General features: G+C 41.0%; 1 protein-coding gene across 2 annotated transcripts in view; it reads left to right on the top strand.

The window, feature by feature from the left end:
• Positions 1-23,711, top strand: part of epas1a (endothelial PAS domain protein 1a) — a 93,064-nt gene that overhangs the window by 3,951 nt on the left and 65,402 nt on the right. For both annotated transcript variants that reach the window (XM_034194447.1, XM_034194446.1), the window contains exon 2: positions 23,140-23,306. In XM_034194447.1, the coding sequence (XP_034050338.1) occupies positions 23,140-23,306 (167 nt within the window). The remainder of the gene's footprint in view (positions 1-23,139; positions 23,307-23,711) is intronic.

Here is a 23,711-nt window from a genome sequence, read left to right on the forward strand (position 1 = left end):
TCTACATGTTCTGATCAAATTTCAAGTCAATCAGATGAAAAATGCTCCAAATTTAAGGTGAACAAACAAACCAACAGACAGACCAACAAAGCCTTGTCGAATTACTTCAACAAGACTAATAAAGTGAAGCTGACTCCTACCCACATTCTGCACTCTTCGTTTGTGTAAATTTGTGCCATTAAAATTTTCATTTGTACTGCTGTGGTTTTTGAGATGTTAAGAGCTTCGTTTTTGTGTGATGACGTCATCATCCTCCCTCCCCCAGACTGCTCCAAAATTTTTAGTGCTTCGTTTGTGCTGATTTGTGTCGTTAAAATTTTAATTTGTGCTGATATAGTTTCTGAGCTATTACGAGCTTTATTTTTGCCCGATGACGTCAGGCACATGCACAGCGCGGGAAGGCTAGCGGGTAGGAGGAACCAAGGCGTACAAGACAGACATGACCACACACACAAAAGACCCAGACGGGCAGCAGAGCATACCCAAACAAATTGGTCTTTACCATCGATTTCTATGGAATCAGTACCAAGGCGATCCGCTCATTCGCTGGCTGTTGCCAGAGCACCGCCATCTTAGTTAGCGTCTGGCAACCAAACATAAATAGAAATCAATGTGGACATGATCAAAGTTTTCAAAGGAGTTTCACCATAAATCTGCATTTTCTGTGCTACTTTACATAATACAGATCAACACAAAAAATAATTTTCTAACTTTTTTCAGCAATTTTAGTAATTTCCCCACATCATTAATGTTACATATAATACTCACTTATGAAAGCTCACTACACAATCCTTTGTCAGCTTGGAGCTGCACCTGAACGCTGCACAAAATGGCATTTTCAGATCAGTTTAACCCAAGTTTATGTCAGCAAATCATCAGTTTTGTCAGGGTGGGCGGGAACCCGTCACCAGGAGCGGCTGGACCCGCAATGCAAACTCCCAGACAAGGCTTAGGTGTTGGAGAAATCATGGTCTTTATTCCAGGCTTAGTTTCGTACACATGTAATCAGTCAGCGTGGCAGAGGTACAGACAGGATCAGGCTGAGATGCAGTCACAAACGAGCAGGGTTCAGAGGCACGAGCAAACTCAGACATCTGGGATGAAGCAAAAGGCATGGTCGAGGTAAACAGAGCAAGGTACAGAACACGGCAAGACAAAAAAACAGGCCTGTGAAGGGCGCTGGAAGGTTTACTAAGACAACAATCTGGCAGAGGAGTGAAGAACTGTGGGGTTTAAATACATGTGGCCTAATTAGGATGTGAGATGAGGAACAGGTGGTGTTAATGAGGTGCAGGAACAATCTAGAGGGGGTGTGGCTTCTGGCTAAAGAGTATGACGGGCAAGAGCATGAGGAAGGGAGTGAGCAAAGTGGAGTGATGAAACAGACAAAGACACGTGAGCAGGTGTGAGAGCAGGAGTGAAATGGAAAAGTAGGGAAAAAACAGTGGGCGTGAGATAACTGGGCGTGAGACGAGGAAAGAAGACATGATGGGAGTTGCGGAGTGGAAACAAATGACAAAACAGAACTAAAACGGAAATCAAGGGCAGGATATAATGCAACACCAAATCAGGCATGAACATGAGAACTGAAAGAAAATAAACAAGACAACACTGAACTGGAACTGACTAAGAAAACAGAGCAGAAAAACAAACTAAAAATAAAACAGACTGTGATAACAAAACCTGACAGTAAAGTACTACCTATAACAGAACAGCAAAAATAGGCAGATGATAACTAAATGATAAACCATAAAAACACAGACTGATTGAACAAAACCAGAACGGAACTGAAACATGACCGAAGTATAAAAGTAAAAGAAAGTAACAAAGCAAAAATAGAACATAGAATAAACACATGATGAAAGTAACAATTAATAAAACAAGGCTGGGGCAGAAGGAGCAGAACCAAATAAAGAGGGAAAAGGTGGGCTCAACACCCTGATTGGGCCAAAACCATGACAACTTTCTATTTAAGCTAATGCCTGTGACGTGTCATAACACTCAGAAAGATGGCGGCTGCCTAGCAACAGCTCACAGGCTACATCCCCCATCTAGCGTATTAAACAGAAATCAATGGTCTGTATATATTTGAGTAGTTGTGGTGGTAAATGCATTACCAATGTCCAAATATTTGTTGTCCTAACTTTCCTTTTCCTGGCATCCATCCATCTGTGGGAGACGATGGTGTAGTGTCCAGTTTTTGTTTGTTTTTTGTTGTTGTTTTTGTTTTGTTTTTTGCTTTTTTTTTTTTTTTTTTTTTATACACTTTTTCAATTTAATTTCAATTTATTTCACTTATATAGTGCCAAATCACAGCAAAGCTGCCTCAAGGTGCATCACACAAGTAAGGTCTAACTAAGAAATCAACAGCACAAATCAGTACAAAAGAAGCACTAAAAAGGTTGACCAGTCTGGTTCATTTTGGAGAAAGATGGGGGGGGGGATGATGAGTTAGTTACTATTAGTTACTTTGCTGAGTACTCAATCTTAAAAATAACCAAGTTAGATTGCTAGTGACTATATTAGTTACATCCAGCAGCTGCCAACAAGTTCTCCACAGCTGCTAATGAACTGAGTAAGTAACTGTTTAAAGTAACTTTTCAAAGTTACTATGGCACCACGAAAGCTATCAGGACAGTCTTGTGGGCTGTAGTTGCTTGGGACCTGAGAACTTTATGTACTTGGTATATGTACATAGGAAGCAAATTTGCATCTGAACCTGTGTCAACAGCTGACAATTGTTAGCTTCTCTCAGTTCTTTTTATGAGTCCCAACTAAAGTCTATAAACAAACTATTTCTCATGTTAAATTTATTCAAAGTTGCAATGAGATTACAGGCCTGGATTCTTACAGATGTATCTTGCACAGGAGTTCCGCCCTGTAAGAACCCTTGATCAAAGAAAGCAAACAGTTACATCAAGACTGGTGTGATATTTATAATGAAGATATTGAGAAATCATATGAATTATTTATTTCCATTATTTCCAACTTGTATAACAAACAGTTATGCCAAGAACTGGAAAAATGCAAAAAGCTGATAAACCTTGGGTTACAAAGGGACTCCAGAATGCATGTATAAAGAAAAATTTTTGTACAAGCAGTTTATACAATTCAGAACAAAAGAAAATATAAGACATACAAAAACAAATTAACAAACATTATGTGATTGTGTAAGAAGCAGTATTACTGCGATTTACTGGAAAAAATAAAACCAGCATTAAAGGCACTTGGAAGATTTTAAATGTAATCATTAAAAAGAAAAAAGTTGTTAAAGATTATCCATCTTATTTTCATACAGATTCTGACAAAATTGTAAAAGAAAATAAAGTTATTGCTGATCATTTCAACAACTATTTTGTTAATGTGGGTAAAAACGTATCAAATTCAATTGTATCCTCAAAAATGTGCTCTTTGGACAACAGCAAAACAATTACTACAACTCTGGATTCAATGTATATTAAAGAAACAGATGAAAATGAAATTATTAACATACTTCATAAGCTAAAAGGGAAAAAAAATCAACTGACAGTGACAACCTTGATATGTTTTTGATTAAAAAATATTATCGATGGTATTGTTAAACCCTTGACTTATATTTGTAATTTGTCATTGATGACTGGGAAATTTCCTTTCAAAATGAAAATAGCTAAGGTGATACCACTATTCAAATCTGGTGACAAACATGTCTTTTCAAACTACAAGCCAATCTCATTGTTACCACAGTTTTTAAAAATTCTGGAAAAGATATTTGTAAAGAGGCTGAACGATTTCATAACCAAACATCACATACTCAGTGAACAGCAGTATGGTTTTAGAAAAAAGTGTACTACTTCACTGGCTTTAATTGATTTTGTTGAACAAGTTACAAATGCATTCGAGAAGAAGAAATACACTGTCAGAGTTTTCTTTGATTTGCAGAAAGCATTTGATACCATAGATCACACTTTACTATTGGACAAATTACAGAAGTATGGTATTAGAGGACTGGCCCTTGACTGGATTGCTAGCTATTTACGCAACAGGTATCAGTGTGTCCATTTTGGGGGACAAATTCTGAATTTTTGAAGATTACATGTGGGGTGCCCCAGGGTTCAGTCCTTGGGCTGTTACTGTTTCTGTTGTTTATTAATGATATAGGTTTGGTTTCCAAGTTTGTGAGATGTATTTTATTTAAATTATCTGGTACATTGGCTGGCTTGAAAAGACTTTATAAAAACAATAGAATTACTTATTATAGTATGATAAATTAGGTTAACTGACTTTGTTACTGTTCTGTTTTATCTGTGTGTTATACTGCTGTTTGTTCTGCTGTGTACAGATAATTTAGTTTACTGATTACTGATACTATTTGTTGTTATGAGTGTACATATATGTGTATATAGCAACTGGTGAAGGGGGGGGGGGGGGGCGTTATAAGCTTTTGCTTCAGCCTCCACCCTTTGTGGGTCTGCTCATCACCCATCGTGGCTTCTCCACAATCCATCTTCCCCTTTCCTGGCTCCTTTATCGAGCCAACCCTGCTTTTCAAATGGAGCTGCAGTCTCCTGTCTTTTTGTACATTATATACATCCAAACACTCCCTGCTGCATGTTCCGAGCTTAGTGTCAAAACATTCCTCCTCACCAGACAAACTCTCCTCTTGCCTAGTTTCCTCAGCAACCTGTTCTGTTTCTCTCTGCATGTTAACCTGGGCTCGAGAGGCCGCCATCTGATATCCTCCCACCTATCTCGCCGTGGCATCAGCTGCCTGATTTCCCTGTCCTACTTCAGAATTATTCTTCTGGTGTCCCTTACATTTCAAAATGGCCACCCATTTTGGGTTTATCAGGAACTGATAACAGCTCCAATAGTAATTCCAGGTGTTTTAACAGGATTTCCCCCTGACGTGACAAAGCCTTTTCTTCTCCAGTGACACAAATCCACCTGAGTTACATGTACAGCATACGCAGAATTGGTGTATATATTCACTACTTTTCCCTCTGCATAGTTGCAGGCTGCAACCAAAGCTTGCAATTCAGCTTTCTGTGCTGAGGCTGGAGGTAATAATTTATCCGCTATTACCGTGTCAAATCCATCACCTGATTGCTTCACCGCGGCATACGCTGTTACTATTCCGTGCCATGGGTCTGATTGATTGTGTCCATCACAAAAAAGGGTTACATCTGGGTCAGCTAATGGCTCGGAGAGAACAGTATCATATGTTTTCATCTGCTTTTCAGTCTCTGATTCACAGTTATGTCCAGAACATTTGTGATCCTGACCAGGAAGTAGTTGATTCACTACGTTTACCGCCTCTGTGGTGTAATGTATGTGAGATTGCTCCAGTAATTCATGCAATGCCTGTGTGTGATAGGGGGACAAGGTGAATGATGCCTTCAACTCATGCTAAGTATGGACAGTAGTTTGACTGTGCATGGTGATGTGTGCAGTCTTCTTCAGGGCTAACGCAATAGCTGCAACATATTGAACACATATTGAAAGGGTGTCCCCTTTCAACAGAGTCCAAATTGGAGGTGCAATACATCAAAATCCTCCTGTCTGTTTTTATGCTCCCATCCTTTTTGATAAATGGTAAATGGACTGCATTTATATAGCGCTTTTCCATCTGTATCAGGGCCCTTAGTGATTTTCCAGTCAGGCGGGGATTTGAACCCATGATCTTCTGGACTCAAGCCCAACACCTTAACCACTAGACCATCACCTCCCCTAGTGAAAGTACAGCTTTCACTACCCCCTGATTTTCAGATACATCCAAATGAAATAGTTTTCGATAATCCCATTGACCCAATGTTTGGGCTTCTGCCAATGCCTGTTTCATATCAATAAATGCCTTTTCTGCCTCAAGAATCCAGTCCAGTGGAGAACTATAATTTCTATTCCCTGCTCTGGTGATTAATCTCTGAAGAGGATTGTTTATTTCATTATATAAATGATATGCCTCCTTTTGTTGGTCATGATAGTGGTCATATGAACAAGATGTGTATTTTATGTAAAAAGACAAAATGACTATCTCCAGGATCAACATCAGTTATTAGGTAGTGTGTCATTGGAAGTCTGATTTTAATCTTTTTTTAACCATTTGAGGTCATTGTTACAGTGTTTTCATCGACAGGGTGCAGAGCGGATTCATCAGTGTGGCTTTTGTGGAAAAGATGCACCCCAGAGACCAGTTTTTCACAGGCTGTGCTCACGTTCACGTGCAGCTTGACTGACATTGGATGGACCACCTGTGCTTACGGTTCAGTGTCAGCGGAGTGCTGAGCACCCGACACTGGGAAAGATCCAAAAATTATAAAGATGTGAAAAAATTACCCAGGAAAACAGAAAGGGATACACTAAATTTGACAATATTGTCTCATTGTTTAGGGAGAACCCTGGACTGTTGATGTTTAAAAATGCAGAAGTACTTTTTATCCAATTACTCCATTAATCGATTAAGTAATTGCTAGAATACTTGATTTCAAAAATATTCTATAGCTGCAGCCCTTGTTGTTGATTCACTCAACTTCGCCTTTGCAGAGAGCTGTGTGACCAATGCCTCTAAGCCCTTAAAGTCCGCTTGAGTAACCAAATACAAAGTGTTACCAATGATAACAATTAATAACTATACAGTCTGGCTTGTACCCAGTAATGCTGGCCATCAGTACTACTGGTCATTACCACCCTTGTTATTAACACAGCCACCTTCACATTTGCAGAGGGTTATACATCGGACACCCACGCCTTTACATTTGCACCTTCCGCTGTGTGCCTTGATGCAGCCACAGTGCAGCAGAATAGTGCATGCCCTTGAAACATCACTGAGAGTTGTCCATAGTGGTTTCCATGTACTGATGCCATCTTTGTACCAGCCCCACTCACTGAAGTCAAGAATTTCCTGCCGGACAGAGGTAGCCTGATTCCAGTAGAAACTTGCTTGTAGTAGAGCTCGCTTCACATGTTGGAAAAGTGCCGCTTGCGTTGGTGGGAGGTTTTCAAATGATCTGCTTCCAGTAGTGAAGAGGCAATGCCTGGCCTCATTGACCCTGACTGCACCACACCCCTTAGTGTACATGAGTATGATGAAGTGTTCTGTCTTCTGCATATGTACAGACTCAAGACTGAAGAGGTCAGGGTTATTAGTGAGTGCCACTAGTGTGTCGGTGAGGTTGGGTATGGTGGTCCAGGCTGCCCAGGCAGTCTTCTTGCCACATCCAAGAAACCGTGAAGTCGTATCACAACCAGTAAGGCTGTGAAATAGGGGTAGTGCCAAGGACTTCGAAAGACCAATATTGGAGCAGATGGGATGGACTGGAATGTCACAGTACTTCGTTCCACTATCGAATCCGACCCAAAGCTCTGACAGACCCAGGGTCTCAAAAAAGTGGATAGCCAAAACCACGACATCACTGTCCATTGTACAAACATAGGCCACTTTATGACCCTGCTCTGCAGCATGTGCAAGATGCAGGAGGATCCTCGTGGCTGCCTCAGAATGGTTGCACGGCTGAAGTGCTGTGAGATCACATTACTTGTTGGAGAGCACTGACTCTAAGTGGGTAGTCATGAGGAGCTTTCCATTCATGTCTGTGTTGGATATCTGTCTGCTGATGAATGAAGCCACTATTCCATTCGTGCTTTGGAATTGGATTGCTGCCATCACCAATTCTTGTCCGTGGGCCATTACCATGTCATTGATGTGTGAAAGCCTTGAGATTACTTTCCTCTGGGTAATTATCGCATACAAGGTCGAGGCGCTTGGTACCACTTGTTATTTGGGCCTCCAGAAATGGTGCAATTTGGAGCTGGACATACTCACTGAATGTTTTTGCTACTGTAGGTCGCACTATGTGGATCACTGCTGCCATATCAAACACCACAACTGTGGCTTGTTTGGCACCGGCTGCACAGCCAGTGGGTACTTTGAGACACTGAAGAATGTCAGCCTTCGTCCCAAATCGCAGTGAACCTCGATCTGCTAAGCTTGGTGGCTCTCTCTGATTTTCGAACCGAAAGAAGTCCATCATGTCAGCAGCAGGACGTGACTGTAGTGAGAGGAAAAGTTGCTTGACTAAAATCATGTTCTACCTCTGTATACCACAGTCCTTCCTGCCTTTTGTCTTGGGGCCAGGTCGGTTGGCAAAGGTTAACATGTTGTTCCGCTTGATTCTATAACTTACTGGTACTGAAGCATTTTCCAGCCTTTTAGCGACATATACTGCATGAAGGGCTTGGCCAGCTTCACGGATCTGAGAAAGAGACATAGCTACGGCCTGTTCCATGACATTCTTTGTATCTAGTGCTACAAGCTCCTGAGTTGTAGCTAGAAAAGGGTTGCCCATCTGCTCTACTAGCTGAACAAACGATTGTATATCCTTTTTAATCTTGACTTGCAAGCTGTGTCCTTCATCATGATGAGTATTGGATGATGATGGTGGGTCATTGATGGCCTCAAACCTTTAGACCATCCGTGCACAATCGGGTCCAGCCAGCATGAACAGTATAATGGCATCGGGGTTCTCATAGAGTCCAGTTGCTCCACCATGCCTCTGGAGGATTTTGTTGGACTGTTCATGGGCTTGGTCCTTGGCCATGAGGCTGAACTTTCTTGCAGATTTCTGGACAACAAAATTGCCCTTCATGAATTCAGAGTGTACGTCAGGATGTTTTTCTTCTAGTGTAACCATGTCACGTACATGTACTGGCAGCCAACGCGCATAGTTTGTGTGGTCAAGGGCATGAAACCAGCCACAGAGTTCATCACATGCTTGCACATAGAGTGGGAAGTCCCCCTCTCGCAGGGATCGCACAAAGCGACACATCAGCAACTCGAGCTCCATTACAGTTGACCAAAACTTGAAATGTGGTACAGTTTGGGAACGTTGATTCCACATATCAAATGACTCAGGTGGGCCCATTACCCTTTTGCAATACTCTGAGTAGGCAGTCTGCTTGTGGATGTTCAGTGACATGAGAGAGACCTGGTGGGCATACCTAGTGTCCTTTATGTGATTTTCATTCAGTGCAGACTGTGCATGACCAGATGTAAGGACGCCTGCCTGAGAAAGAACAGTGGCCTACCCTGAGTCTTGCAGTAGTTTGCCCATCATAAGATGCATCTTGTTTTCAATGTACAGTGCACCCATCATGGCTACAAGCTTGTCTTCTTCCAATGTGTCAGGGTATTGCCACTGAATGCATTTGATGATAGCATACAGTGGCTGATTTGCACCTAGAACGCTGGTCTGGCCTGGGTTGAGGAACTTGGTGCCTTGCATCGTCAGCTCCATCGTGTGTTTCATTGATGATGCACATGCAGCCTTGTCTGGGAAGAGGGGATAGACACCGATCTCAGCAGGGGGCTTCACTGACTCATCACTTGCTTTAGATGAGTTATAACCTGACCATGTGATGATATCATCTTCTTCAAGTGCATCTTGCTTCAACACGCTTGTGACATGTGCCATCCAAGCCTCATCCTTGACCTTTGCACCTTGAACATCAATGGGTGGTCTGATATTGCTGTTGCCGAGTTTGGGTGTATAGACATCAGATTCAGCGAGGTCAACTGGAGGCTGGATCACATAATAGTCTGGTAGCTTGGGAGTTGATGTGTCAGAGGGGTCAAACTTGATGGGTGCCCGCTTCACTCCATGGTTCTCCTGTGAGAGATGGTTGGTCACGCTCAAGGCATATCCATGAAACTCATCCTGTGAAAAGTTACCCTGAGCCTTGCTGTCTAGATTATCTACATCATGGGTGGTGAAGACCTTGAGAAGGCTGTTGTTGGGTACCACCACTCCATCCTGAGCATGGCGAGCACACACAGCACGTGCTACACCTAGCTTAACTTCAATGATACGGCTGTATGATACTGAAAGACCCTGTTCATGGGCGATCCTAATCTGTTTTTTGTCTTGTCCATTTCCTTTCAGCTTGAGGCCATAGTATAGTGGGAAGGGGGTTTCTCGCTCCTTGTTGCATCGTATGACAGCTGTCTTGACTGCATGATGTGTACCCTTGGTAGTATTGTAAATAAGGAGTTGTGAGATGTTGCATGCGATCCTCTCTCTTGCATCAAGATTGGTATCACCACCAATTTTCTCACGTCCATGAAGAGCAGATGGGCCCTGCAGCACTACATTGAAGAAACTCCTCATCTCCTTGTTGACTGGGCTCGTGAGGGAGTTAGGTGGAAAAGACCCATCGAAAGCCTCCTGACCCTGTAGACACAACTTATGCATCATCACAGCTGCTCGCATGAAAATAAGTGCATCCTCCTGACAAATTTGAAATCCATTTGTCTTAGCCGGCTCATCAGCCACCTTCACTTTGCGAGATATGTAAATATCCTTCCTGCCTTTATTCCCTTTAGAAAACTCAGCCCATTCAGGTAAGAGGGCCAGAAGGTGCTCCTTGCTCCTTCAAGTTGAGTGTGGCACCTTTCTATTGCGACATGGTTGACCTTGATCACTCAAATGTTTTCGATACATCTCACGGAGCTCTGATAGCTTAAATGACATGGTGCCTGAATGTTCAATCAAGGCTACAATTTGAGTACAGATGATGGGATCAAATGGTGGATGTGCTGGACCCACCGAATCACATCTCTCAGTAGCACAAGCAGAGTCCCGTACTGTACATAACACCGATGGTGATAATAGGCATCAGCTGCATATGCATCAGATGCTGCAGCAACTAGTCTGCCAACTAAAAGAAAGTTCTTGTTCATTTTTGCCCAGCTCTTTAGGTTGGCATCTACAGCATCAGTTTCTACCTTGTGGAGGTTGGCATCACCCTTCTTTTCACAGATTACGCAAGAAATGACATTGGCCTTAGGCTGAAATTCCCAAGATGACCTCAGTTTTCTGGGACTACTCTGATAGCTGGCTTCTTTTTCTAGTTTCTCTCTCGCCCATTTGACGTGAGAACTACTACAATAACTCCGGCAGGATTTGTGATAGCAAGCCTTATGTGATTTAAGAGTTGCTGCAATACCTGAGCCATCATTCAATTTTGTGACATTGATACTAGAAGGAAGATAACTGATAGCATCGAAGTCTTTGAGGTCTCTCTCATGTGACACATGTTCCTCCTCCTTAGGAGTTTGCAAGGCCTCTTCAGGTTTGTCCAGTTGATAAAGACAGCAGAGTTCCCAATTCATTATCTCTGTAGTCGACATAGTTTGACACACGTATTACTAAAGCACCGTAATTTTTTGTAGGCTTGTTACTACCATGAACTTTCGTCTTTCAAGGCGACGTGATAGCAGGTTGATTCACCAGTAGTCCTGAAGCCACTCTTGAACGTTCAAGACCAGGATATTTGTTGAGGACATCAGACTAGTGTAGACATTAGCTGTTGATGGCATCAGACACCACCTTTGCTCCCAGACATAACGACGCTCACAGACTTGGTATACCTGAAAAACATTCAAAATTACATTACATTAGCTATGTCATTATACTCTGATACCAGAAACATCACCTGAAATGCAGAAGATTCAAAAGCTGAAGGCATTTGGTAGTTATCATTTAGAAAAAAACACGAGATAATGTCATATTTTGACCCCAAAATGACCTTTATGGTGACCTTGAAGGGTGCCAGTGACCTCAAAATGTCAAAACAATATAAGAATCTGATTTCTTGACTTGAAAAAACCCTGAAAACATGTATTACACATGCTTATAGCCCTTCTGTTTTTTTTTAGATTTGATTTAAGTCTTACCCAGCTGGGGGCCGTATTGGATTTTGCCAATATGGCCGCCCCGTGGGTCGGTCATCTTGGCAGCTGTTTACCATGCCATCATCTGTAAACAAGCTTTGTGCAACTGCCGCATTTTCAAAGGACATGACCCTTGACAGTGGAATGTGTTTCTGGGAGTTCACTACTAGGAGTCACATTCAACATGACTACTTTCCCACTTAATTTCAGTTTCTTGTGCTGTTGTGACATGGTTAGGATTCCTGCTCTTTCCATAGGAGTATGGATTTGTAATTACTATTGCACAAATGCTCTTCAACAAAACTCATTGCCATCCTTTCTCCAGGGCTCCAAGTAAACTCCGCTCTATCTGTGGTGTTGCAATTACACCTGTGGCAATGTTTACCAGATTTTCTGGAGGATCTTTTAAGTGGAATGGATCGATGTATGTGCTATCAAACATTTTGTTCATGTTGGAGATGTTCTTGTTCCACTTTTTAGTGTGTGCATCTCTCTTTTCCCGGTGGATCTGTCATTCTGTTTTCTCATGTGTTCCACAGACGACCACTTGAACTGGAATGCGTACTGTGCTGTCACTGGATGTGACAAGATCCATTGTACCAACGCTGGGTCTCAAAGTGTCAGTGATATTGAGGAAGAAACCTCAAGTAGACCAGACTCAAAGGAGTGACCCTCTGCTTGGGCCATGCTACTGACACACTTGACAGTACAAATATGCAGGGAATTTTGGGAGTCCATGCTGGTGTTCAGGATGGGAGGCTGGCTAGGGAGGGGGGCGGGGGTGTTTGGGTTGACAGATCCCGTCTTCGAGGTCTATTAGAAAAGTATCCAACCTTTTTTTTTTTTTTTTTGTAAAAACCTGATGGATTTGAATCAAGTGTGCTTGCATGAGCCAACCTTTAACCTTTGTGCGCATGCGTGAATTTTTTCACGCCTGACGATTGCGTCATTTGCTGGCGAACAGCATTTGTGTCAGGATGTGTGTAGTGCTCTCTGCAGTTTTTCATTACAAGGAAAATGACGGAACAACTGGAGCAGCGCTGCTGCATCAAATTTTGCCAGAAACTGGGCGACAGCCAGGTGGAAACCATTTGGAAGATTCAGACGGCTTTCGGTAATGATGCTATGGGTGTCACACAGATTAAGGAGCGGTACAACCGGTTTAAAGACGTCCGCACAACGGTGGAGAGCAAGCCATACTCCGGTCAGCCATCAACATGCCAAAATGACCAGGTCATTGCCAAAGTGAACACTGTGGTGATGTGGGACCATCGTGTGACTATCCGAGAAATTGAGGAAGAGGTGAACATCAGCACTTTTTTGGCACATTCCACTGTGACAGAAGATTTGGCCACGAAAAGAGTGGCGATGAAATTCGTGCCGAAGCTGCTGACGGTGGAGCAAAAGCACCTTCGTGTTGAAGTCTCACAGGACATGCTGGACTCCGAAAAATGATGCCCACCTCTTCCACAATTTCTCGGATAGTCACACGACTGAAAAGCCACTGAAAGCCGTCTGAATCTTCCGAATGGTTTCCACCTGGCTGTCGCCCAGTTTCTGGCAAAATTTGATGCAGTAGCGCTGCTCCAGTCATTCTGTCATTTTCCTAGCAATGAAAAACCGCAGAGAGCACTACACACGACCTCACACAAATGCTGCTTGCCGGCAACTGACGCAATCGACAGGCGTGAAAAAATTCATGCATGCTGCGCACGAAGGTTCAAGGTTGGCTCATGCAAGCACACGTGATTCAAATCCATCAGGTTTTTGAAAAAAAAAAATAAGGTCAGATACTTTTCTAACAGACCTCGTATTTCATGATCCTATTTCATAATCATTACAGAAGAAGACACCCACTGCCATTGCTGGATGGAGCCGAACCTCGAACATTACCTTCCGAGTACAGATATTTGTAAGAAGAAATGTGCAGACTTTGTTCCCAATGTGCTATATGACTTCATTTCCTGGTTGGTCGATGACCACTCCTATCAGAATGTGTCATCATGTAGTACAGAGCCATCTGTGAAAACCAGCGACAGCACTGTATCCATCTGCCATGGAAGGTCTGTGTAGGAACATTCTCACACCAGTAACCCTCGGCCTTGGTGTGTACATTCAGCATGAGTTTGGCAGTAAAAAACTCACTGAGGAGCTCCATGCCATGGAGTCATTGTGTATCATATGTATAAATACATATAGCAAATAAGACAAAGTCAGATGTGTAAAGATGTACACAGTTATTTCACATATGACTATGATGACAGTATGAATTTGAGCTTTAAAGATATTGGAGATTTTGATTTTCTAGTGGTTTTAAGGAATTATTTGTTACATTGCAGCATATCATCCACGCAGCAGAGAAGGTGATCAATTACAATCTGCCATCCCTACAGGATCTGTACACTTCCAGGGTCCTGAGGAGACACCCCCCCCGTGCCACTACATTTTTTTGATGCTTTGGGACCTCTAGAATAAGAATTTCATATGTTCCCATGAATAAACTCAATCCCGATAGTGGTTTGGCTGCTGTTTTTAAAGGAACCCCCAGGAAACTGACTACGACAAAAAATAGCAATTCTGGCATAAAACTTGTCCAGTAGACATACCTCTGTGCATGGTATTGGCCCTCAAACCCATTTTTAGGCTAGAAAAGATATTGTAGGTTGGGTTTAGAAAGTCAATATATGGCAGCCATCTTGGATTTCAAAATGGCTGCCTTAAAAAAGTATCAAGTCCAATATTTTCACTTTGAAATATGTTCTTGGTACCTAATATTAGGTTTTCATGTATGTCAAGCTGATTGTGTGCATATGAATATATCTGGTCAGCAGCCATTTTGAATTTTAAAATAGCTGTCAATAAAACTATTTATATAAAGTAGTATATACTACATTAAAGATTTCCAGTTGAAGATTTATGTCTTCAGAAATGGGCTAATGTCATTCTCTGGTTTTAAAGTGCTATTTATTGCAAAGTTATATGTTCCAAATACAATGAAAATAGTAATGGTGTTCTAAGTATTGTGTTTGATCATCAGGAACTAATACCTTGGAATTTTGAATGACTTATATAAAAAAACACCTATTGTTAACACTTATGTTTATAGTACATGTTAATGATATCTTTACTTTCTGGCATCATACAGTAAATGAGTAACTGCATAAAACATGCTCATTCACCAAGGTTATAATATAACTTTCAAATTGAAAGATGTGACAATAACATATTACTTACAAAGCAATATCTATTAAGTATACCAAATAATATCTCTCTGATATCAAAGTTGTTGAAACAAAAATAGTTCAAGTTCTAGAGTTTGTTACACTTTAAAATGTCAGGCATCCAAACAACTGAACATACTAGCAATGCTGTTCAAAAGCACAAAAAGTTTCACAAACAAACAGTTAGCCATGAGCTGGTAAGCTCAACATTTAATCATCACTGTCTGAACATGCAAGGTCATCTAGTGGTCCTGTCTCATCCTCAGATTCATCACTCTCACTATCTAGTGTCTCTACAACATCTACGAGGTCTGTCAATAAAGTAACGGTCCTTTTTATTTTTTTCAAAAACTAGATTTCATTCATATGTTTTTACGTCAGACATGCTTGAACCCTCGTGCGCATGCGTGAGTTTTTCCATGCCTGTCGGTTACGTCATTCGCCTGTGAACACGCCTTGGGAAAGAGTGGTCCCGCCCCCTCGTCGGATTTTCATTGTCTGGAAATAGCGGAATGAAAAGGACTTTTTTCCATCAGACTTTTTTCAGAAACTGTTAGAGACTGGCACCTGGAAACCATTTGAAAAAAAATTTATCGGTCCTTAAAGCTGTAGTAACAGACCTTATTCTCTGTGAAACCCGTAAAATTTTCACCGAAAGCCAGATAAATTTTTTCGAATGGTTTCCAGGTGCCAGTCTCTAACAGTTTCTGAAAAAATTCTGTTGGAAAAAAAGTCCTTTTCATTCCGCCATTTCCAGACAATGAAAATCCGACGAGGGGGCGGGACCACTCCTTCCCAAGGCGTGCTCACAGGCAAATGACGTAACCGACAGGCGTGGAAAAACTCACGCATGCGCACGAGGGTTCAAGCATGTCTGACGTAGAAACATATGAATGAAATCCATATAGTTTTTGAAAAAAATAAAAAGGACTGTTACTTTATTGACAGACCTCGTACAAGCGATGGTGGGAGGATGTCATCTTCAGTCCATAATGGTTCTAGTGAATTGTCTGAAAAACATATGACATCAACTTAACATACTCGTATTTACACTATATTACAGGTATTAAAATGAACTTTGCATATGCACATTATATTGGGTTTCTTGACCAATTTAAGACTAACATCCATATTTTCGCTATATATGAACATTATATTGCAATTTGACATAGATTAGTTTACCTCTCATTGTCCAGCCATGTCCCTCAGTTGGTGGGGGGACCTCAGGGAAGCACTCATGGGACCTCTTCCAGATTCCAACTTGATAATTCACATGCCAAATGTGTTGCTCCAGAGTACTCTTGCATGGAGGGAGGCAGGACAGGTCAATAGTTTTGGAGAAATCCAGCTTGTCATTTTCAGCACCACACTTCTTCTTTACCATATGGTACCGTAGATCATTGACATTGATGATTCTAGGTCTGCCATAGATCACACAGGTCAACTTTTCCATTTCCTCAAGCATCCTGTCTGTAACATCCCAACTGTCACCAAGAAGAGATAGAACACTGCAGTACTTTGGGTACCTTTGCAAAGCCTTCAGGGGGTTGATCTTGCCAAGTCCCTTAATGCAGATGTACAGTCTGCACCTCTAAAAGGATGCATGGCCAACAGTGCAGTACAGTGTGTCAACACCACTGGTGCCACACAAGACTTGAAAGGGGCTCTCTGATTGGCCAGATTTTTCCTCCCAGACATAATTCTGCTGACACCACTGGTGCCCCACAACACTTGTAAGACACTGTCTGATTGGTCAGTTTTACCTCTGCAGACTTTTCTGTTGTTCCATGTTGTTTTGCAATAGTCCCTCTAAGCTTATTGGGATTGTGTTTATCCACTTTTATTGAGTTAATCCAGGTCATTAAATAGAAAATCTGTGGGATAAGGAATTATACAAAAACTGTTATGTAGACAGTCCTGTTGAATTTCAGTTTGCTGTCATCCACATTGTAATATGATGCACACCATTAGCTTTGTCATACATGAAAACCTAATTTTAGGCACCAAGATGATGTTTCTATGCGTCCTTGAAATTAACACATCAAAATTTGTGCACTTTGGGAGCCACCATTTTGAAATCCAAGATGGCTGCCATATATTGACTTTCTAAACCCAACCTACAATATCTTTTCTAGCCTAAAAATGGATTTGGGGGCCAATACCATGCACAGAGGTATGTCTACTGGACAAATTTTATGCCAGAATTGCTATTTTTTGTCGTAATCAGTTTCCTGAGGGTTACTTTAAAAACAGCCGCCAAACCACTATCGGGATTGAGTTTATTCATGGGAACGTTTGAAATTCTTATTCTAGAGGTCCCGAAGCATCAAAAAAATGTAGTGGCGCCTATGGTAGCCCACGGACTATATTAAATAATAATTAAATAATACCAGAGACCCTGCCTCCTCCCCACTGTCACAAAGTACAGACTGATCATCCCTGCGCTGAAAGGTACTGTACATCTGCATGTCTGCACAGCCCCATTCCACTATATTTATTTGACAGTAAGCATAGTTTTCCCATTTCTCTATTTGACTCCTTTACATCTTACAGAAGTTTTTTCCCCCTTTTCTTTTTATTGTTGGTTATGCACCAATGACACCAGATCAAATTCCTTGTATGTGAGAACTTACTTGGCAACAAATTCGATTCTGATTCTGATTTTTTTTATGTTATGATTTTTTTTACCATGTTTATGTTTATGCTTTGACATTACTTCATGTCAAAGCATAAGTGATTACCACTTAGCAACATGTAAGAAGTACTTTCTCATACCATAACTGCAGTAATATGGTTGATGTTGTTGGCAGATTCAAAGCATTACAGCAGTTCTACAGCCTGATCAATGTGCTGAGGACATAAAATATTGCAAAAGATCACTGCTATTAAAAAGACACACATTTTCAATTCTGAACTTCTTGCTATTTGACTTGAACCCACCTATTCCTTGATTTCATGTAACTAAGGCGAAAACACCTGTTGGCTTTGTAGGTGTGCCATAATTATGACAAATGACACTAAGAACAACATATCTAAGCTCTAAGAAAACTTATTTGTGGCACTTTTACACTGTTGTATCAGGCGTGGCACAAACCGGGTGGACACAAATGCAAACTCTCACAGTGAATGCAGTTAGAATAGGGTTTAATGGAAGAAAAAAGCAGGGATTCAGTACACAGGCAGTCCAGCAGCGAAGCAAAGGTATAGACAGGCATAAGGCCGAGGCTTGGTCGAACAAACAGGCTGAGGTCAAAATACACAGCGTAGTGGCAATTAGAGGCAGAGACAAAAACGTGGTCGAAGACAAGACAAGGTCAAATACTGGCAGGCTGATCAGAAAGCAAAACAAGACAGGACGTGAGGGCTGGAAAGTGAAATACATTCAACAATCTGACATTGAGCAGTGAGACTGTGAGGGCTTAAATAAGGAGCAAACTACAACCAATTCAAATGAAGTTGGACGTTTTGTAAAATGTAAATAAAACCAGAATACAACGATTTGCAAATCCTCTTCAACCTATATTCAATTGAATACACCACAAAGACAAGATATTTAATGTTCAAAATGATAAACTTTGTTTTCATGCAAATATTTGCTCATTTTGAAAAGGATGCATGCAATATGTTTTAAAATAACTGGGACAGTGGTATGTTTACAACTGTGATACATCACCTTTCCTTCTAACAACACTCAATAAGCATTTGGGAACTGAGGACACTAATTGTTAGTGTCATGATTGGGTACAAAAGGAGCATCCCCAAAAGTCTCAGCTGTTCACAAGCAAAGATGGGGTGAGGATCACCACTTTGTGAACAACTGCATGAAAAAATAGTCCAACAGTTTAACAACAATGTTTCTCAATGTTCAATTGCAAGGAATTCAGGGATTCCATCATCTACAGTCCATAATATAATCAGAAGACTCAGAGAATCTGGAGAACGTTCTACACATACAGTGAGGAAAATAAGTATTTGAACACCCTGTGATTTTGCAAGTTCTCCCACTTAGAAATCATGGAGGGATCTGAAATTTTGATCGCTCTGCTCAAGCCAGCACATGTCCAGGCCCGTTTGAAGTTCACCAGTGACCATCTGGATGATCCAGAGGAGGCATGGGAGAAGGTCATGTGGTCAGATGAGACCAAAATAGAGCTTTTTGGAATCAACTCCACTTACCATGTTTAGAGGATGAGAACAATCCCAAGAAAACCATCCCAGCCGTGAAGCATGGTGGTGGAAACATCATACTCTGGGGTGGTCTTTTGCAAAGGGGACAGGACGACTGCACTGTATTGAAGGGAGGATGGATGGGGTCATGTATTGCGAGATTTTGGCAAACAACTTCCTTCCCTCAGTAAGAGCATTGAAGATGGGTCATGGCTGGGTCTTCCAGCATGACAATGACCCCAAACACACAGCCAGGGCAACTAAGGAGGGCCTCCGTAAGAAGCATTTCAAGGTCCTGGAGTGGCCTGGCCAGTCTCCAGACCTGAACTCAATAGAAAATCTTTGGAGGGAGCTGAAACTCCAAACCTGAAAGATTTGGAGAAGATCTGTATGGATGAGTGGACCAAAATCCCTGCTGCAGTGTGTGAAAACCTGGTGAAAAACTACAGGAAACATTTGACCTCTGTAATTGCAAACAAAGGCTACTGTACCAAATATTAACATTGATTTTCACAGGTGTTGAAATGCTTATTTGCAGCAGTAGCATACAAATAAATTATTAAAAAATCATACATTGTGATTTCTGGATTTTTTTTTTTTTAGATTATGTCTCTCACAGTGGACATGCACCTAAGATGAAAATTTCAGACCCCTCCATCATTTCTAAGTAGGAGAACATGCAAAATCATAGGGCAAGGCTGAAAACCAACATTGAATGCCCATGACCTTCGATCCCTCAGGCGGCACTGCATTAAAACAGACATCATTGTGTAAAGGATCTTACCGCGTGGGCTCAGAAACACTTGAGAAAACCATTGTCACTTAACACAGTTCGTCGCTACATCTACAAGTGCAAGTTAAAACTCTACCATGCAAAGCGAAAGCCAGACATCAACAACATCCCGAAACGCTGGCACTTTCTCTGGGCCCAAGTTCATTTGAAATGGACAGATGCAAAGTGGAAAAGTGTGCTGTGGTCTGATGAGTCCACATTTCAAATTGTTTTTGGAAATCATGGACATCGTATCCTCCAGACAAAAGAGAAAAAAGACCATCCAGATTGTTACCAGTGCAAAGTTCAAAAGCCTGCATCTGTGATGGTATGGTATGATGGTGTGTTAGTGCCCATGGCATGGGCAACTTACACATCTGTGATGGCACCGTCAATGTTGAAAGGTACATCCAGGTTTTGGAGCAACACATGCTGCCATCCAAGCAACGTCTTTTTCAGGGACATCCCTGATTTTTTCAGCAAGACAATGCCTAGCCACATTCTGCACGTGTTACAACAGCGTGGCTTTGTAGTAAAAGAGTGCGGGTACTAGAATGGCCTACCTGGAGTCCAGACCTGTCACCCATTGAAAATGTGTGGCGCATTATGAAGTGCAAAATATGACATGGAGACCCTGGACTGTTGAACAACTGAAGTCATACATCAAGCAAGAATGGGAAAGAATTCCACCTGCAAAGCTTTAACTATTAATGTCCTCAGTTCCCAAATGCTTATTGAGTGTTGTTAGAAGGAAAGGTGATGTAACACAGTGGTAAACATACCACTGTCCCAGCTTTTTTGAAACATGTTGCAAGCATCCATTTCAAAATGAGCAAATATTTGCACAAAAACAATGAAGTTTATCAGTTTGAACATTATTTTTGTTTTAGTGGTGTATTCAATTGAATATATGTTGAAGAGGATTTACAAATCATTGTATTCTGTGTTTATTTACATTTTACACAACATCCCAACTTCATTGGATTTGGGGTTCCAATCCAGGTGATGTAAGTAGGTGTGTGGAATGTTCTGGAAAGAGGTGTGGTTTAGTGACACAAGGTGGGGTGAAGAAAAGACAAAGATACATGAACAGATGCCAAGAGTGTGAGTGAATGAAGGCACAAAGCAGACAGAATTATAGTGAGAGACAGAGACATGAGACTGGTGCAGTGGAGTGAGAACATTATCAGATGGGTGTGAGGGAAACAGAGAACAAAGGTCAAACAGGAACAGAAACTAGAATCAGGCATGAACATGAGAACTAATCAGAGAATAAATGGAAAATAAATACTAAAGCTAAACTAAACAGGAACTAAAAATCAAAGTGGTAAAACAAACTATAAGAAAGACAGAGACTACATGATAACAGAAGACAAAACCGACATTACATCATAACTGAAAACACAAATGAAATGAGCAAAATAAACAAGTGATAAACTAAACATCAAACACAAATCAGCTGAACAAAACTAGAATGGAACTGAACAATGGCTAAAGTATGAAAAGTAACAAAGAAACAAAGTGACAAAGCAAGATAGAACAGAGAATAAACACACCCGATGGCTACAGAATAGTGCAATAAATAAAACGAGATAACTGAAGGTGACTAAAGCATGATACGGTATATTTGATAAGCAGAATAAACTAAGACTAAAGTCTCTAAGTGTGAATGAATACAAGGATGATGAAATAGAAACAAAACCAATGATAACCTAAGCATGACCATAACGAGACATGAATAAAACCGCTGAAGGCTCAGAGCATGAGAACAGAAAAAGGTCCAGAACTATAAAACTGAGCCTAAAGGGCTCGATCATGACATTTTGTGCATAATTAAGCACTCTAGCTTTGATATAATTGCCATAGAATAATCACTGTGCCATTTTCTGCATTTTATTTTAGGGTGAGGAGTTAACAGTTTGGTGTCTTGCAACTTAAAGGATGATGCTGCACATGCACACTATATAGCGTTAGATAGAGGAGTGAATTAGGACAATATTGATGTGTAATATGTGCAACCTTTATGATTAATGTGCCTGTTAGACCTAAGAAATGATGGTACGTGAAATAAAAAAATGAATGTTTTAGGCAATTTTGGTCCATTTTTCTTTCATTTCCCAAAACACCTGTAAAATATTGTCATATAACGGGCATTATACATTCATCTGGGACAGACTGCATGGTTTAGAACGATTTTTGTTTGGATTCCTGCCTTAAGTCAGCCAATATTTGACAAAATGCACTTTCCAATTTTTTCACTTAAAAATTGTGACTTTGCGACAGACTTTCCTAAATTTTGCTACATCAAACACATTTTATCAGACTACAATCATAATTTCCATAAACTACACAAAAGTTGTAGGTTGTACTTTGTTCTACCCTAGTTTGGGGTCATCACAGGATCTGACCTCATGGCCACTGTACTATTATGCTTGCGCTCTTTTTGAGCATTATTGACCACAGTATAAAAATATGAAATAAGTGATATATATTGAAAAAATACAATCGAGCATTATGCTCATCACAGGTAAGGCACCACTGAAAAGAAAACATTCCTGTTAAGAAACTAATGCCATTACAGTCAAACATATGTTTAAAAATGACAACATTTCTTAACTTTACTACTTTGTCTGGAAACAGCTGTTTATCTAACTTCCTGGCTATTTCTCGTATCAAGCATTGAAGCAAAAGCTGCAGTCTCGGACACCTCTTTGGTGCCATAAATTATACTATGGCTCTTTGTTCACATTTCGCGAACCTGGTTTAAAAACTATGCTTTTGAAGCTGCTTTTGTGTATGATTAGTGGTGTCAAACTCTATCAATAAGGAACATACAGATTGCAAAAAAAAAAGCATGATGTGATAGAGGAAATCTGAGTTCAGATTTGGATTCAGCACCCCAAAATAACCCTAAATCAACTGTCAAAGGCAATGCAATATATATATATTTATATATATATATATATATATATATATATATACACACCAAATTTAATATAAACCCACACTTGAAAATGCCATTTTTCTACCCAAACTCACGTTAAGCAGTATGCCGCTGTGAAGGTAACTATGGCAATAGGGAAGTGAATCTTGGGTAAATATACAAGACCCAGATATCATCAGAAAGGCAATTGCATTATCTTTGTGCTCATATACAGGATGTGATGATATGTTCAATAGTTCAGGAGTAACAGCTGGCTGAGTAGGGTCTTCATAATGGCAGCTGACAGGGCAAACAATCTCCTATCCTGACCTCAGTCTGTTTTTTTGTGCAGGGCGATCAGCCGTGAGGCAGCTCGAAGGAGGCGGCGGGTGGAGTCTGACGTGTTCGAGGACTTATCCCGTCTCCTTCCTGTCCAGCCGTCCATCCAAGCTCACCTGGACAAGCCTTCAGTCATTCGCCTCACTCTGAGCTACATCCGAATGTGCACGCTGCTCAGAGGTACAGTTATCTGTTTGCCCAGGGATGACAAACTAATAACGGACATGTTGGAATTCTGAGAATTGTGCAGCAGCAAGTGTACTGGCAGAATTTGTAACATATTTCATTATTAATTTGTTTACAATTTTTTTTTAAGTAATTCTTATTTTTCCTTCTTTTTTGTGATGTAGCATAAATTTCAAGTTGTTTATAATTGAACAATATCTGTAATAATAATGGGCAGCACGGTGGCTTAGTGGTTAGCACTGTTGCCTCACAGCAAGAAGGTCATGGGCTCAATTCCCGCCTGTGGCCTTTCTGTGTGGAGTTTGCATGTTCTCCCTGTGTTTGTGTGGGTTCTCTCCGGGTGCTCCGGCTTCCTCCCACATCCGAAGACATGCAGGGTAGGTGGTTTGGAAACTTTAA

This window comes from Thalassophryne amazonica, chromosome 18, assembly GCF_902500255.1.
Source record: "Thalassophryne amazonica chromosome 18, fThaAma1.1, whole genome shotgun sequence".
Classification (NCBI taxonomy): Eukaryota; Metazoa; Chordata; class Actinopteri; order Batrachoidiformes; family Batrachoididae; genus Thalassophryne; species Thalassophryne amazonica.